General features: G+C 42.6%; 1 protein-coding gene across 1 annotated transcript in view; it reads left to right on the plus strand.

Annotated features, from left to right (window-relative positions):
- C1QTNF1 (C1q and TNF related 1) overlaps positions 1-8610 on the plus strand; it is a 245924-nt gene extending 237314 nt beyond the window's left edge. Inside the window, exon 4 of the mRNA XM_044084992.1 lies at positions 6662-8610. Coding sequence (XP_043940927.1) covers positions 6662-7212 — 551 coding nt within the window. The 3' untranslated portion in view covers positions 7213-8610. The remainder of the gene's footprint in view (positions 1-6661) is intronic.
- Positions 8611-15821: the final 7211 nt, after the last annotated feature.

A 15821-nucleotide genomic window follows, 5' to 3' on the forward strand; every position in this document is an offset into this window, starting at 1 on the left:
GGCTATCACGGCTCGGGACCGGACACTCCCAGGATTCTGGGGTCCGGCTTTCAGAGCCATGAGGAGTGCCTTGGCCAAGTCCTCTTCGCCATCTCTCCGGCTTTACCAGCACCTTCCTGGGCGTGGAGACTGGGTCTTTGGCAGTTCCCTGTCCGTAGCCAGCGGAGCCCGGGCCTGAGGTTACCCCATTGGGGTTCCCCTCCTCCTGAGGGTTCTTCGGAGTTGTCTTCGGAGGAACCCCCAAGGAAGAGATCGTGCAAGAGGAAGCATGTGGACTCCCCCGAGTCTATTACATCAGACACTGATCTGGATGATGCAGAGGGGTCCCCGAAGTCGTCCTCGGATGATGTCTCATTTGCAGACATCTTAGAGATCCTCAAACAATGAGGCGGCTGGATATCCAAACCCCCCTCTGCTGACGAGTCAGTGCTCCTCAAGGCCTTTGGGGCTCAGCCCTCCGCCTCCTGGGTGTCTCCGCCCTTCGACGAGCTTCTGGATTTAGTTTGTCGGAGGGCGTGGGAACACCCAGATACTGTGGAACCAGTCCCTTCTAGTCCAAATAAATTTTTGTCTGCTCCCCCCGAGAAGGAGTTCCTCACTAAAGGCGTGGCTGTAGATGCCATGGTGGTGGCATCCGCTACACAACAGGACGTGGCAGAGGCTTCAACGTCCGTCCATCCTCCTAATAAGGAGTCTAGGAGTATGGACAGGTACGGGAAGCGCACCCTGACTTCAGCGGCCTTTACTTTAAGGTCTCTGAATTATTTGGCACATTTTACCAGGCTTCAGAGGGATCTGGTCAAGGAGTTGTCAGATTCCCTCTCGGGTAACCTACCTGAACAGCTAGCCCAGTCGGTTAGCTCTCAGTTGGCTATCCTTACGTCAATTTCTAACTCGTCCATGAGGCTCATTTCCTATGTGGCCGAAGGGGTGGGTAGAGCGGCAGGGACAGGCGTGGCTCTACGTAGACAAGCCTGGCTCCGCTTGTGTCAGTTTGTGGAGGCCTTCAAGTCTTCCTTCGCCGACGCTCCCTTTGATGGGTCCTCATTGTTTGGACCCAAGGTGAAAGACACCCTTACCCGCTGTGAGCAAGAGGGAAAAACTTTATCTGCCGTAGGTGCCCGTTATTCCACTCCCTTTCAGCCTTACCCCAAGGCTAAAGGAGGGGGGAAAATGTGGTTCCGCAAATCTCGCAAGTTTTTCTCCCAACAGCAGGAAGATTCCCCTTCCAGAGGCAGAGGACGGGGAAATTTTTCAGGGAGACGCCGTCCCAGAGGCGGCAGAGGGCCCCGCAATTCTGGAGACCGCGAGTCCTTTCGTGGCTCTTCAGCCTCCCACACGTCATGAGGGATTGCCCGGCTGTGCTGCTCGAGCCAGTCGGGTGTCGTTGCCAAGCACCTAAAAGCCTGGGAGTCAATCACTCAGGACAGATGGGTGCTTCGGATCATTGCCGGAGGTTACACCATCCCATTCACATACTCGCCCCCACCGTCCAAAAGAATCCCGGACCCACCACCCAGTCAAAGGGAATTGGCAGCCGCAGAAGTTTTAAAGCTGCTAGAAAAAGGAGTCATCCAACCGGTCCCCACAGACCAGATCGGATCAGGAAATTACTCCAGGTTCTTTTTAGTGCCAAAAAAGACAGGGGACCTGAGACCAATATTGGATCTCAGCAGACTGAACCAATCCGTCACGAAATCAAAATTCCGAATGGTCACGTTACAATCCATTCTCCCATTGTTGGAGAAGGATGTTTGGATGTGCTCCATAGACCTCAAGGACGCCTATTATCATATACCGATGCATCAGGCGTCCAGAAGGTATCTGCGCTTCAGCCTGGGAGACAGTCATTACCAATTTTGCGCTCTGCCCTTTGGTCTCACCACAGCCCCCAGGGTGTTCACCAAGTGTTTGGCAGTAGTGACGGCTCACCTGAGAAGTCTTGGATTCCAAGTGTTTCCCTATCTGGACGACTGGCTCCTGACTGCCACCACCAGGCATCTACTAATGGACAACCTCAAAGCCACCATCTCCCTGGGTATTACCCTGGGGATTACATTCAATTGGTCAAAGTCTGTCTTGCTGCCCTCTCAACGCATAAGGTTCATAGGAGCAGAGATAGACTCAAGATTGATGCGTCTTTCTTCCTGCCGAAAGGATCCAAACTTTACAGGGCCAAGTTCAAGCTCTGATCTCGAGATCCAAAGCCCCAGCCAGGATGGTTCTACAAGTCTTAGGCTCAATGTCTGCCACGGTTCTTTTAGTTCCTCTGGCAAGATTGCACATGAGGATTCTTCAGTGGCTATTGTCAACTCAATGGTCCTTTCAGGATCTTCCCCTCAATCATCACATCATGATTACGGAAATATGCAAACGGGACCTTCGCTGGTGGCTTCAGACATCCAATCTGAATCAAGGAAGCCCCTTTGTTATTCCCTCTCCAGTGGTTACCCTGACGACAGATGCCTCCCAGATAGGGTGGGGGGGGCATTGTCTGGGCAGGCTAGTTCAGGGCTCCTGGCTTCCAGACGAAGCTCTTCTCCACATCAACGTGTTGGAGATGAGGGCTGTACTTCTATCCCTACACGCCTTACACAAGTTTCTTCCTCAGGGCATCATCGCCATCCACACAGACAACATGTCGGTGGTCTGGTATCTGAACAAACAAGGAGGGACCAGATCGTACCCCTTTGCAGAGAGGCCATGAGAGTGTGGGAATGGGCTGTAGCTACCAACCGCTTCTTGGTAGCGACCCACATCCCTGGAAGGTCAAATGTATTGGCAGACAAATTGAGCAGGACAATTCTCTCTCCTCACGAGTGGTCTCTAAACCAAACAGTAGCAGCTCAGGTTTTCAGGAGATGGGGGACGCCGTGCTGCGACCTATTTGCAACTCCACTAAACACCAAGTGCCAAAGGTTCTTCTCCTTGATCCCACATCAGGGAGTACCAGCTATGGATGCTCTAGCACAACCTTGGCCAACAGGGCTACTTTATGCCTTTCCTCCGATTCCACTTCTCCCCAAAGTCATTCAAAAAGCTTCTCAATTGGGGTCCGCAATGATACTGATTGCCCCATACTGGCCTCGTCAGGTATGGTTTCCTTACCTGAAGAAGCATGCGGTGGACGATCCGTGGACTTTAGACCTAATCCCGGACCTGCTAACTCATCAGTCGGGACATCAGCATCAGTCCCTTCGATCTTTGAAATTGACAGCTTGGCTCCTCCACTTCCGACTTTAGTCAGAAGTCACACACTAGACCCGGAAGTTGTTCACATTTTATCTTCGGCCCACAAACCCACCACTAACAAATTGTACCTCAGTAAGTGGAAGAGGTTTGCTATCTGGGCTCAACTCAAGGGCTTAGACCCTATCACTGCTCCTATCCCAGAGGTTTTGAAATTCTTAACATCCCTGTTTAATCAAGGATCTTCTGTCTCTACTATTAAAGTCCAACTAGCGGCTATCTCTAAATTCCACGAATCCATGGATCCTCCATTGATGAGCAGCAGACTATGCAAAACTTTCATTAAAGGTGCGGGCCTATTAAGACCCCCAATATTTCATCCTGCGCCTCCGTGGGATCTTGATTTGGTGCTTCGCGCATTAACATCTTCCCCTTTCGAACCGGCTGCTACATGTGAGTTAAAATATCTGTCATGGAAAACTGCCTTCTTAGTTGCTATTACTTCTGCAAGAAGAGTTTCAGAGCTTCAAGCCCTGTCTATTAAGCCACCGTACGTGATTTTCCACAAGGATAGAGTATCACTTAGGCCTAATCCATCCTTTGTCCCAAAGGTCTGTTCTAGTTTCTGTCTCCAACAATCTCTAGAGCTACCAGTTTTCTTCCCAAAATTCTCCAATGAAGCAGAGTACACGCTCCATAAATTGGATGTTCACAGGCAATTACGCTTCTATTTAGACAGGACTCAGCAAATTCGTAAGTCAGACCAGTTGTTTGTGTCCTTCTCAGATAATAAATTGGGTCAAACCATCACAAAAGCTACTATCTCCAAATGGATCAGAGATTGCATAACTCAGGCTTATTCTTCTTGAATAAGCAACTTACAACATCTATCAAAGCTCATTCTACCAGAGCTATGGCTACTTCTATAGCTTTTCATTCCAAGCTCGCTATATCGGAAATTTGTGCTGCGGCTACTTGGTCCAGTCCAAGCACACTTTCATTTCCCACTACAAATTGGATGTGGCATCTAAAGGACGAGCATCATTTGGTTCCACGGTACTCAGGAGTGTTTTCCAGTGAGCCACCCAGGATTCAGGTGCTAGGGACGCTGTCCCATCAGTCAGAATGTAGGCGAGATAGAACACATAACATCTTTTAGTTATGTACTCACCATAACTTCAGATGTTTGGGATCCATCTCGCCTACATTCCTAAACCCCACCCTCCTTCCCCCTGCCTTGGAGATCAGAAGAGATTGAACGGTTTTGAGTTTTACTGTTTATCTTGTTTCATCTGACGATGTTATATAAGCAGGGCGTGCATGTGTGCATGTATGCGGACAAACTAGATCTGGGGGACTGGTAGTGGTGCATCCTGGGATATAGTAAGCTCAGCCAATTAGAGACTTCGCTCTTTGGCATAAGCGTGCCGAGTCGGAGCCGAGGGATCGGCTCCGAACCCATCAGTCAGAATGTAGGCGAGATGGATCCCAAACATCTGAAGTTATGGTGAGTACATAACTAAAAGTTTCTTTAAATCAATAAGAATTCCATAAAAGAATGCTTAGCTTGTGGAGTATGGTAACTAATTTGATTAACTGCTACATTAAGCACAGTGTTTACTGTTTCTATAAACTCAAAACAAAATAAATGTGGCAGACATTGCAACTGTTCCTAGTTTGGTGGAATGTACGTATTTTCATGTTTGATTTACACCTGCACATAATGTACCTATTTTTGAAGGTATGTCCCTATTTTCAGGCTTGCTTTACTCCTTCACACAATTTTCTAAATCCCCTAAATCACAGATGATTTTTCAGACTGTCTAGTACACACACAAAAAAAACTCACTACATGGCCAACATAGTGACACCAATAATTTAAAGAGAGAGGACACACACATCTTACTTTTCCCTGTTTCAGAAGAAAAAATAAACGACCTTGTATGTGTTAGAATTTTGCAATACAATTCATTAAAGTCTGTGGATTTTCACTGTCTGTTTGGGAATGTTCTTATATTTTTCCAGCATTTTTGTCACTCTGTTTTTTAAATGTGTTTATGAGCAGTATCTCACATTCCTAATGGAAGCAGGAGGAGACGTGCTGTTTAGTATTCAAATTTTATGTTAATTAGATTTACCCACTTTTAAAGGGCTTTTGTACCTGTTTTCAGTGTCTGCAGGTTGAGACGTATGTGGGCCCAAATAGCTGATACTGCCACACTAAGACCAAAGTAACCATAAAAATAAATGCAACAAAAACAGTGATGTGCATTAGTGGTGTTTCCAAAAGGGGAACTAAAGCTTCATTACTAAATTTTAGAAGTTTAATAGCAATCATCTGCTAGTGCTGACAGAAACTTGCATTTATCAGACTGGTGAGTCAAATGCAAGTATAGGTTTAATTAAGTAAAACTGTCACATGATAGAAAGTTAACCCAGTCATGAATTTATAATGTTCTTTTTTGTAGTTTCTGTAAACTAGTCAAAAACATGGAAAGGGAAGCAAAGCACATTTAGTCATCAAAACTGGAGTAGAATGGAGGTAGAGCAAAGTGTGTTTTTGTCAAGGTTTAAGCTCTCCTAACAATGGAAACCCAAGAATGAGCCCTAGTCTGTTTTCCATTTATTAACTGCCTCTCAAAAATATATACACATACCTCTCGTCTTCTAATCTGAATGTATTTACCATTATATAAACTTTTCTCTACTTTGTAACTTTTGAATTGAGAAAAAGAAACATTTATGTTGAAGTGGGGAAAATAAGTATGCTATGTCTATAGCTACTCAGTGGCAAATGCTTGGAATAAATTACCACTAAGTGTCAGACAGATCTCTAACCCCAACTCTTTCAAAACAACATTAAAGGATACTGTCCATATATCATGGACATGCTTATGCTATGACCCAACTTAATCCACCTCCCCTCCTATAATACTGTTGCAGCAACCCTTTCTCCTGCCTCTCTCTACCTCTGCCGCTAATAAAGTCTACCAATAGTCGATAGTTCCTATGGCTTCCACAGCTGTAGTCTTGGAAATTGGCTCTTGCCCTGAGCTTATCTCCTGTTTATATATTTGCTACTTTCTGTTTTACAAACTTATTTATATTTTCTGCATTCTGCCTACTATTGTATGAAACTTTGTACTACATTATGTTTTCAATTTAATGACCATTTTCTAGCATGTTGTGTTAACATGCTTCGCATACATATTGTAATTATTGTAATTTTAGTTATAACTCTGTCATGTGATTACTTTTGTTACTTGTACTTTTTTCTAGCTTTTCTCCTTGGGCCTCCACTGAAAAAGGGCAGCTGCTCAGTCAGACTAACCCAATCAACAAATGTCAAATAAATAAATAAGTAAATAAATAATGGTAGCAGATTGCCATATATCTCTTCAGAAAAATATTTTAATTCAGGGGTGCTGCTCTAATGACTATTACATAATAACCCTTATTTTTTTTTTTTTAGGTGAAAAAGGAGATAGAGGGCAACGCGGTCTAAATGGAAAAACTGGAAGAGAAGGTAACCCTGGACAACGGGGTCAAATAGGATTGAAAGGGAGTAAAGGAAGCACGGGACCACCTGGAGACTCCTCTAAGATTTACTATGCAGCATTCTCAGTGGGTCGCAAGAAGGCATTGCATAGTATAGACTACTACCAGCCACTTATTTTTGATACAGAGTTTGTCAATCTCTACAGCCACTTTAACATGTTTACAGGAAAGTTCTGCTGTGCAGTAGCAGGTGTTTACTTCTTCAACCTGAATGTGCACACTTGGAATCAGAAAGAGACCTATATGCATCTTATGAAGAATGAGCAGGAGATGGTCATCCTATATGCCCAACCCAGTGACCGCAGTATCATGCAAAGCCAGAGCATTATGCTGGAACTAGAGGAAAAGGATGAGGTGTGGGTGCGCATGTACAAAGGTGTGCGGGACAATGCCATCTTTAGCGATGATTATGACACATACATCACCTTCAATGGCTATTTGATCAAAGCCAAGAGTGAACCCTAATGAAACAGAGACAATAGTGTTATCCTAGAGAATAAAGAAAGGTTTAACAGATGAGGCATATTTATTTATCTGCTAAGCTGCAGAATGAAATAGGTGGTGTACTTTGTTAGAATCGCAATTAGAAAGAAGAAATAGCAGAGGGAATATGCACATGTATGTATTTTATTGCATAAATGTTTAGAATATATATCATAGCAGTGTGTGTATGTGTGTGTGTGTGTGTGTCTACCTCCTTGCTCATACGCATAGTGTAGTGCAGGTCTGTGGCTTGTGTGCTACTCAACGAACAAAGCTATTGGTTAAATTCTCTTTTACAGGAGTGTGTATCTGCACATGTGCCTCTCTGCCACTGATTGTGATGGAGACTATGCATTGTTGTGTCTTCATGGTTCTGTTTGTGCTTTCTGCATTATATATGTTGCAGTGTGTGTGTGTGTGTGTGTGTGTGTGTGTGTGTGTGTGTGTGTGTGTGTGTGTGTGTGTTGGTATGTCATTTCACACCACTGTGAATGTGGTGTTTTTAAGCATGTTGATATATATTCAGGTAGATCATGTGTATTCCTACATCTGTTCTTCCTTAAGGCTAAGAAGAATTATGTTTGGTCCTATATTTCAGTCTTAGACTAAACGAGGAGCACTTGACTAAGCAAACTGCTCATCTGGTGTAAACATCAAGATTGCAATCCATAATACTGCCAGTGGTTCAATATGTAACACACTTGCCTTTGTTGCCAGAACATCAAACGATTGTCAGTTTTATTCTCACACCAGGTTCAAGAACAAATTTTTCAAACACCGACACTGCTATGCAGCATAAGACGGATGCTGTATTTCTGAGAGTGACGTCTTTCAGCTGAGATGCTAAACTGTGGCTCCAGCTACCTGAGTTGAGTGTAGCTCATATGGATGTAAATGATCCCATGCCATTTATTGAAAAAAAAAAACAAGAGTATGTGAAGTTCCCAGTGCCAGGTTTGCCCTAATCAGTGTGAATATCACACAGGTCTACTAAGACTAACCTGGTTAACAAAGAGTAAATAAATAAACACACACACACACACACACACACACACACACACACACACACACACACACACACACACACACACACACACACACACCTTATACTCATTCATTCACAGAACACCCAACTCAATACATACAAACCATGTCTTTAACTCTCTCAAGTAAACAAAATCTGGCCAATGACACAGACATTCAGAAGATGCTTACACAGACACATACACTCTCCTTACATGCACACATTCTTAAATATACTCTTACCTTACAAACACTCTTACAGAAAATGATGTTGCTCCCAATCACACAAACACACACACATACACATACATGCACACAAACATGTGCACACACACACACACACACACACACACACACACACACACACACACACACACACACACACACACACACACACACACACACACACACAAGCACACCGTCTTTACCTAAAGACATACTTAATAACATGATTTTATTTTACACTGATGCCCCACACTCACATTTTACCTATACTCCACACATAATTACTGAGGTGTTCTTATGTTACACACACACACATTCTGCCTAAATTCCACACATACTTACTGAGGTGCTCTTGTGTTACACACACACACACACACACACACACACACACACACACACACACACACACACACACACACACACATATTCTGCCTGAACTCCACACATACTTACTGAGGTGCTGTTGTGTTACACACACACACACGCGCGCACACACACACACACACACACACACACACACACACACACACACACACACACACACACACACATTCTGCCTAAACTCCAAACATACTTACTGAGGTGCTCTTGTGTTTTACACACACACACACACACACACACACACACACACACACACACACACACACACACATACTTACTGAGGTGCTCTTGTGCTACACACACCCACAACACACACTCCCACACACATTCTGCTTAAACTCCACACATACTTACTGAGGTGTTGTTGTGTTACACACGCACACAGACACACATTCTTCCTAAACTCCACACATACTTACTGAGGTGCTCTTGTGTTATACACACACACACACACACACACACACACACACACACACACACACACACACACACACACACTTACTGAGGTGCTCTTGTGCTACACGCACACACAATACATACTCCCACACACATTCTGCCTAAACTCCACACATACTTACTGAGGTGCTCTTGTGTTACACACACACACACACACACACACACACACACACACACACACACACACACACACACACAAATTCTGCCTAAATACTGAGGTGCTCTTGTGTTACACATAATCACATTACAATAGTACATGAAGCAACTGCTCTCTTCTATAATAAGAAATAGTTACTATATGAGAGAACTAGCAATAACCAGAAAATTTCCAGTTAATACCTTTCACACAGGAAAACTAGCTAAAAAGACCTTACAAACAGTGTGACAGTAACAAAGTGATTTAACAGGCCCTGTAAGACAAACAATTTCAGTACAATAGTGCAGATTAGTTTATTGTGCTGTGATAAACATTTCTGTAGTGTTTTCTGCCTAAAATAGTGTAGCTAGTAGCTGTAGCATAACCCAGTTCATAACTATCAGAGCAATAACCAGCACATTGGCCTGTCCATTTCACTAGTTACTATCAGTGAGTTGACCTCTGATAAGACTGCTTATAATACTTTGGACGACTCTCTGAAATGTCTCTCCAAACAACTAGTATCTGCCTGTGGTTCAATGTGTATACAAATATGTGAGCGCAAGCATATTCAGCTTGTGGATCAGTGTATGTGCATTTGTGAGCTTGTGAAGACTGGTGAATTTGTCTGGGAATTATTTCAAGTACATATGCATATTTGTAAGTTCATATATTCATTGTGGTGCAGGTATGTTTGGGTGAATATGTAATCATTGTGTATAGATGTTTATATGGGCCATGGATCACTCTGCATGTACGTGATGTCTAATTATAATCATGTGCTCTCGTGTGTCTGCACATGAATCACATTATGTATGGTGTATGTGTGTGTTTTTGTACATGCTTCTACATGCTTCTTGAATATACCTGTGAATCACTATATGTGTGTGCATATATGTGTGTATGTATATTTGTACGTTTGTGTATACCTCTGCATCACTGTACATCATGTCACACATTTCCATAAATATACACCAGTAGTTAAAGGGACTTCCATAATGACGGTTCATGGACTTGCATTTACAGACTGTATTGTTTATAGTAGTCACAATTCTAATGCCGCAGTAATATATATATTGCTTAAGCTCAAGACAGTGACATTGCTCTGCTGGATTAAAAAATATTTAAATGTATTTTCCTTCCAAAAATAATTAAAATGAAGCAATAAGAGGTCATGTATTATGATGTGATAATACTTTTGTAAAGTTTTGTAAAGTTTTCATGGCATATGCCTGCAAGATCAAGGCTTGAAAGATTCTGTTTCATGTCTCAAAACTGAGTGTAGAATTCAGTAATTTAAAGCTTCATTCCCTTCCATCTCATGTCCCTTACACTGTTGTGTTACATTCATTACTGTTGTTACTATTGGTCTGAGAGTGCATCCACTGTGCCAAAAATTTGAAACAGAATAGAAGATTAATATATATATATTTTTTGCTGTAGCTCTTGGAGTCACCTTCTTCTCCAAGTTTCTTTTCAAATTTTTTATTCCTATCATGTTTATCTGCAATTACCAGTGTCCTAGAACCCATTCTTGATCTTCCCTGACAATTGTCCAGCTTCCCCTATAAACAAGGGCGTCACATTCAGGGAAATCTGTATGTAAGCAACCTGGGAGCAGGCAGAGAGGAATCAGACTTCCAAGTCCTTGCTGCTATGCAACACTCTTTTCACTTGCTGTTTTTCCATTTGCTATAGTTTTACTTTTTGTGGCTATGCAAGGATTTGTGTCAATTCATTGAAGGCAGTTTCAGTGAATGCAAAAAAATAGAAAGCAGTTCACTGAAACCACCTGCAATGAACAGTGATAGCATTTTTTTTGCAGGGGGCAAGCCTCATTGCACCCCCATATGGGGAAAGCCCCCCTGAATTATATATACCAACTCTAACGGCACACAACATTGGAGAGAAAAAGACAATTTCCACTGTCAACAAAAATGGTTCGATAAAAGTGGTTTCAGTTACTTTGTGTTTGCTGCAACAGCTTTCAACGAGGTGATATGCTCTCACCATGGATTAGATGCCTGCACTGAGCTGAATGAAGGAGGAGCACTGACCACAACTCTGATCTGTGATATATAACAATAAATATCCTGTTTTTTTTTTTTGCTTATTTTGACTAGTTATTGCTTATTCTAACCATTTCTAGCATTTTGTTATTGTCTGCTGCCTACTATTGTATTACAGTATCGTATTGCTATAAACTAATCTGCACTATTGTACTGAAATTGTTTGTCTTACAGGGCCTGTTAAATCACTTTTGTTACTGTCACACTGTTTGCAAGGTCTTTTTAGCTAGTTTTCCTGTGTGAAAGGTATTAACTGGAAATTTTCTCCATTTGTTAAGCATCTCTTTGTTTGTTCTGATTTCCTGCCAATGAATGTATCATATAACTGATTTGTTTGCAGTTAAAAGCATTCAATAGAGTATTCCTGCTCCTTTAAAACATTTATTTAGTGTCTCACTGCTGTTTTTCTGCTGTGATAAACATTTCTGTAGTGTTTTCTGTCTAAAATAGTGTAGCTAGTAGCTGTAGCATAACCCAGTTCAGGTTTGCTGTCTCTGGGCCTATTTGTTTGTTTGCAGTGGCCATTTTGAATTATCAGAAGCCTTTCTTCACTTTAGTGAGAGGATTGTGTTGATTGGCCACTGGCTGGTAAAGGTTGGCTGGTCTAGGACTTGGAGTAAGCACTCATTTGTTCTTTTGAGCTTTTTTTAAGTTGTTTCATGTTGTACCTTCTAGTATTTAAGTCCTACCTTTGACAGGATTTTTGTTTATCAACACTAAGCTGAACGGAGGAGGGGCACTGTCCACAACTTTGATCTGTGATATATAACCATAACTATCCTGTTTTTTTTTTTTGCTTATTTTTACTAGTTATTGCTTATTCTAGCCATTTATAGCACTTTTTATTGTTCTGCTGCCTACTATTTTTTACTGTATTTTATTGCTATAATAATCTGCATTATTGTACTGAAACTGTCTGCCTTACAGGGCCTGTTAAATCACTTTTGTTACTGTCACACTGTTTGTAAAGCTTTTTTAGCTAGTTTCACTGTGTGAAAGTATTAACTGGAAATTTTCTCCATTTGTTAAGCATACGTTTGTTTGTTTGTTCTGGTTTCCTGCCAAGAAGTGTATCATATAACTGATGTGTTTGCAGTTAGAAGCATTCTCTAGAGTCTCCTTGCACCTTTATCTGTTTAAAACTTTCATTTAGTGTCTCACTGCTGTTTTTCTGCTGTGATAAACATTCTGTAGTGTTTTCTGCCTAAAATAGTGTAGCTAGTAGCTGTAGCATAGTTTCCTACCCTCCTTCCCTATTGGTGTATTGTTCTTATACTTGGTGGCGTTGCAGTTGCCTGCCCCTACTGTAAACCTGATCTGGGACAATCCTCCCAGTCCAGTGTTATTAGCTCATTCTACCTAATACAAATATAACATTTGAGAAAGCCAACCCCCCTAGTTTCTTAGCCTTGAATTATCTCCTTCCTCCCTTTCCACTTTACTAAAAAAAAAAAAAAACTTTATTCAGCTGCTTTTACAGTATTTGTGTTTCCTCCTCCTACTGTATTACCTCATCTTGGTTTTTCTGCTATTTGTTCTCTAAAGTGTTCAATTGCATCTTCTCTGCTGCATTTATTACTGTTGGTTTTTAGCCTGTTTAAATTTCAAGTGTTATTCTAAGCCTCTTAGTTTTGGTTTAAGCACTTGGGCTTTAGGCCTACCCCTTAGCTCTCCCTGACCTCTCTCCCTCAGATTCTGACAAATATGGATGGACAATTTCTCCTGCCAGCCTGGTTAATATGGGCATCCTGAGACAGTGTTGCAACTGCCTCATGTACACAGACAACCATCTACTTCTAACACCTAGGAACACAATTTGTGAGAGATGCAATTACATAAAGAAGCTGAAGTCTATGCTCTCTCCTTCACAAGCCTGCATATCTGGCACTGAGAAGGATGTCAGCACAATCACTGCACCTCAAACACCACCCAGAACTACACAACACACACCCACATATACAGAGGTTCTCAACAAAAACAAACCCAAAAAAGGAGATCTCAGAGGCAATAACACATGAGAAGTCCACAACCATCCGCAACACATACCATGCATAGTCCACACACCAGTGTCTCGCAACCACTAAGGCCTTACCATAAACCTAACATATTAGTCATAGGAGACTCCATTGTGACACACACAGATGTACCTCTCACCAGGCTGGATAAGGAGAAAGTCATGGTTCATTGTTTGTCATGTGCCAGAATCCACCATATTACATACGCACTGAAATCTCTCAACAACATGTACTGTTATGACTCTGTCATAGTCCATGTTGGCATGAATGAATTGAGACATATCTCCCTGGACTATATGAAGAAAGACATGATTGAGCATGTTGAATATCTGTCCCAGGCAGGTATGTCCCTAGCTTTAAGCAGCATTCTGCCATCACCCAGAATGATGCCTTAATACAAACAGAAAACTATTGAGTTTAACAATTGGCTTAGTTTCTGGTGTCATTCCAGTGGGATCCAGTACCTGACAGGTTGGGACGATATGATCGACAGGCCATGATGCTTTGCTAGAGATGACCTGCATCTGTCTCACTTGGGCTTCAGGCTCCTGGCAAAGGCCCTTGCCTCCCCCACAGTGCCTTTTTTTAGGAGAAGTCATGAGGTCGATACTACCAACATAAAAATTTCATCAAAATGCAAATTAAAGGTCATGCTGCTAAAAGCTAGGAGTCTAAACATGAAACTACACTCATTGCAAGCATTATTAACCCTAGACAATGCTGACATTTGTGCAGTCACAGAAACCTGGTTCAAAGGTGCGGAGAGCACCCCAGCCTTACCTGGTTACTCATCCTATCATACATTCAGACCACAAAATGTGGGCAGCAAAGCCAAAGGAGGTGGAGTTTCAATATATATTAAAGACACACACACACCTCCAGGCTGGTCAAACAGTATGACACATAGGAGACACGCCAGGTGCAGTTAACCATTGCCAAGACCCCTATTCAAATTATAGCTAGCTACAGGTCCCCAAATTTGACTCAAGATGCCCACTCCACCTATCTGGACCTCTTCAAATCTATCAAGATTCAACCCTTTACCCTGATCCTGGGTGACTTTAATTACCCAACCATACATTGGAAAAACTACTCATGCCAGAACACAAATACCCAGAGATTCCTCGATTTTATCAATGCAAATGCCTTGGAAAAGCTAGTTGATACCCCCACAAGAGGTGATAATATCTAGGACTTGGTATTAACCAACATGAGTAACCACTGCAGCACCCCCATAGTATCATCCTCCCTGGTAAGGTCCAACCATAAAGCGGTCACTTTCAAAGGCACCATCTCCCCTGACACCCCTCTAGCTAGGGTCAAACAAAAAAACTTCTCCAAAGCTGATTACAACCTCCTAAGGGATGGTATAAACAGCTTCACAGCCCCTCCCCCACTTTAGGAATTGCCACCAATGTCCAAATCTACACCAATACTATATGAGGATTTATACAGATGCATGGAATCAGGAATACCTGACAGGACAAAATCATCCTCCGCAAGGAAGAGTAAACCTGTCTGGTGGACATCTGCAATAAATAATCTATATAACAAAGGGAAAAATTTGCTGTCCAGGACCAAGAATGAGCAGGTGCCCAGTTGGAAGGAATCTCTCCTTAGCCTGAACAAGGAAATAAGAGCACTAGTGAAATCCTCTAAAGCCAACGTCGAGTCCAAATTGGCCACATCTACTAGAGACAATCATAAGGCATTCTTCACATATGTCCGCAATCTCAAAGGAAGCACCCAGATTTGTTAAGAAATGGTGGTCAAGGACACCACAAACACAAATTCTGTAGATATAGCCAATCTACTGGCTGACAGATACAGCTAAAACTTCTCCCCTCTGTCCCCCCATCAGTAAATCAGGGCATCCCCAGTACCTGCCCCCACCCCTTATCTCTAGGCAACAGGTCATCACTGACCTCTCAAAGACAAAAAATACAGCCTCCATGGGACCCGATAGTCTATCAGGGCATCCCCAGTACCTGCCTCCCACCCCTTATCTCTAGGCAACAGGTCATCACTCACCTCTCAAAAGCAAAAAATACAGCCTACATGGGACCTGATAACATCCCAGACTGTATCCTACATGAACTCAGGCATGAACTTGCAGCACCATTAGGCACCCTATTCAACAAAGCCTGAGTACTGGCTTTGTCCCAGCTGAGTGGAGGACAGCCATTGTCATCCCTTTACACAAAAGTGGAGCATCCACCAATCCAGGAAATTATAGACTCATCAGCCTAATTAGTCTGATCTGCAAGGCCATGGAATGGATTATCA

This window comes from Protopterus annectens, chromosome 10.part0 (assembly GCF_019279795.1).
Source record: "Protopterus annectens isolate FY-2018-M chromosome 10.part0, PAN1.0, whole genome shotgun sequence".
In the NCBI taxonomy this organism is placed as follows: Eukaryota; Metazoa; Chordata; order Ceratodontiformes; family Protopteridae; genus Protopterus; species Protopterus annectens.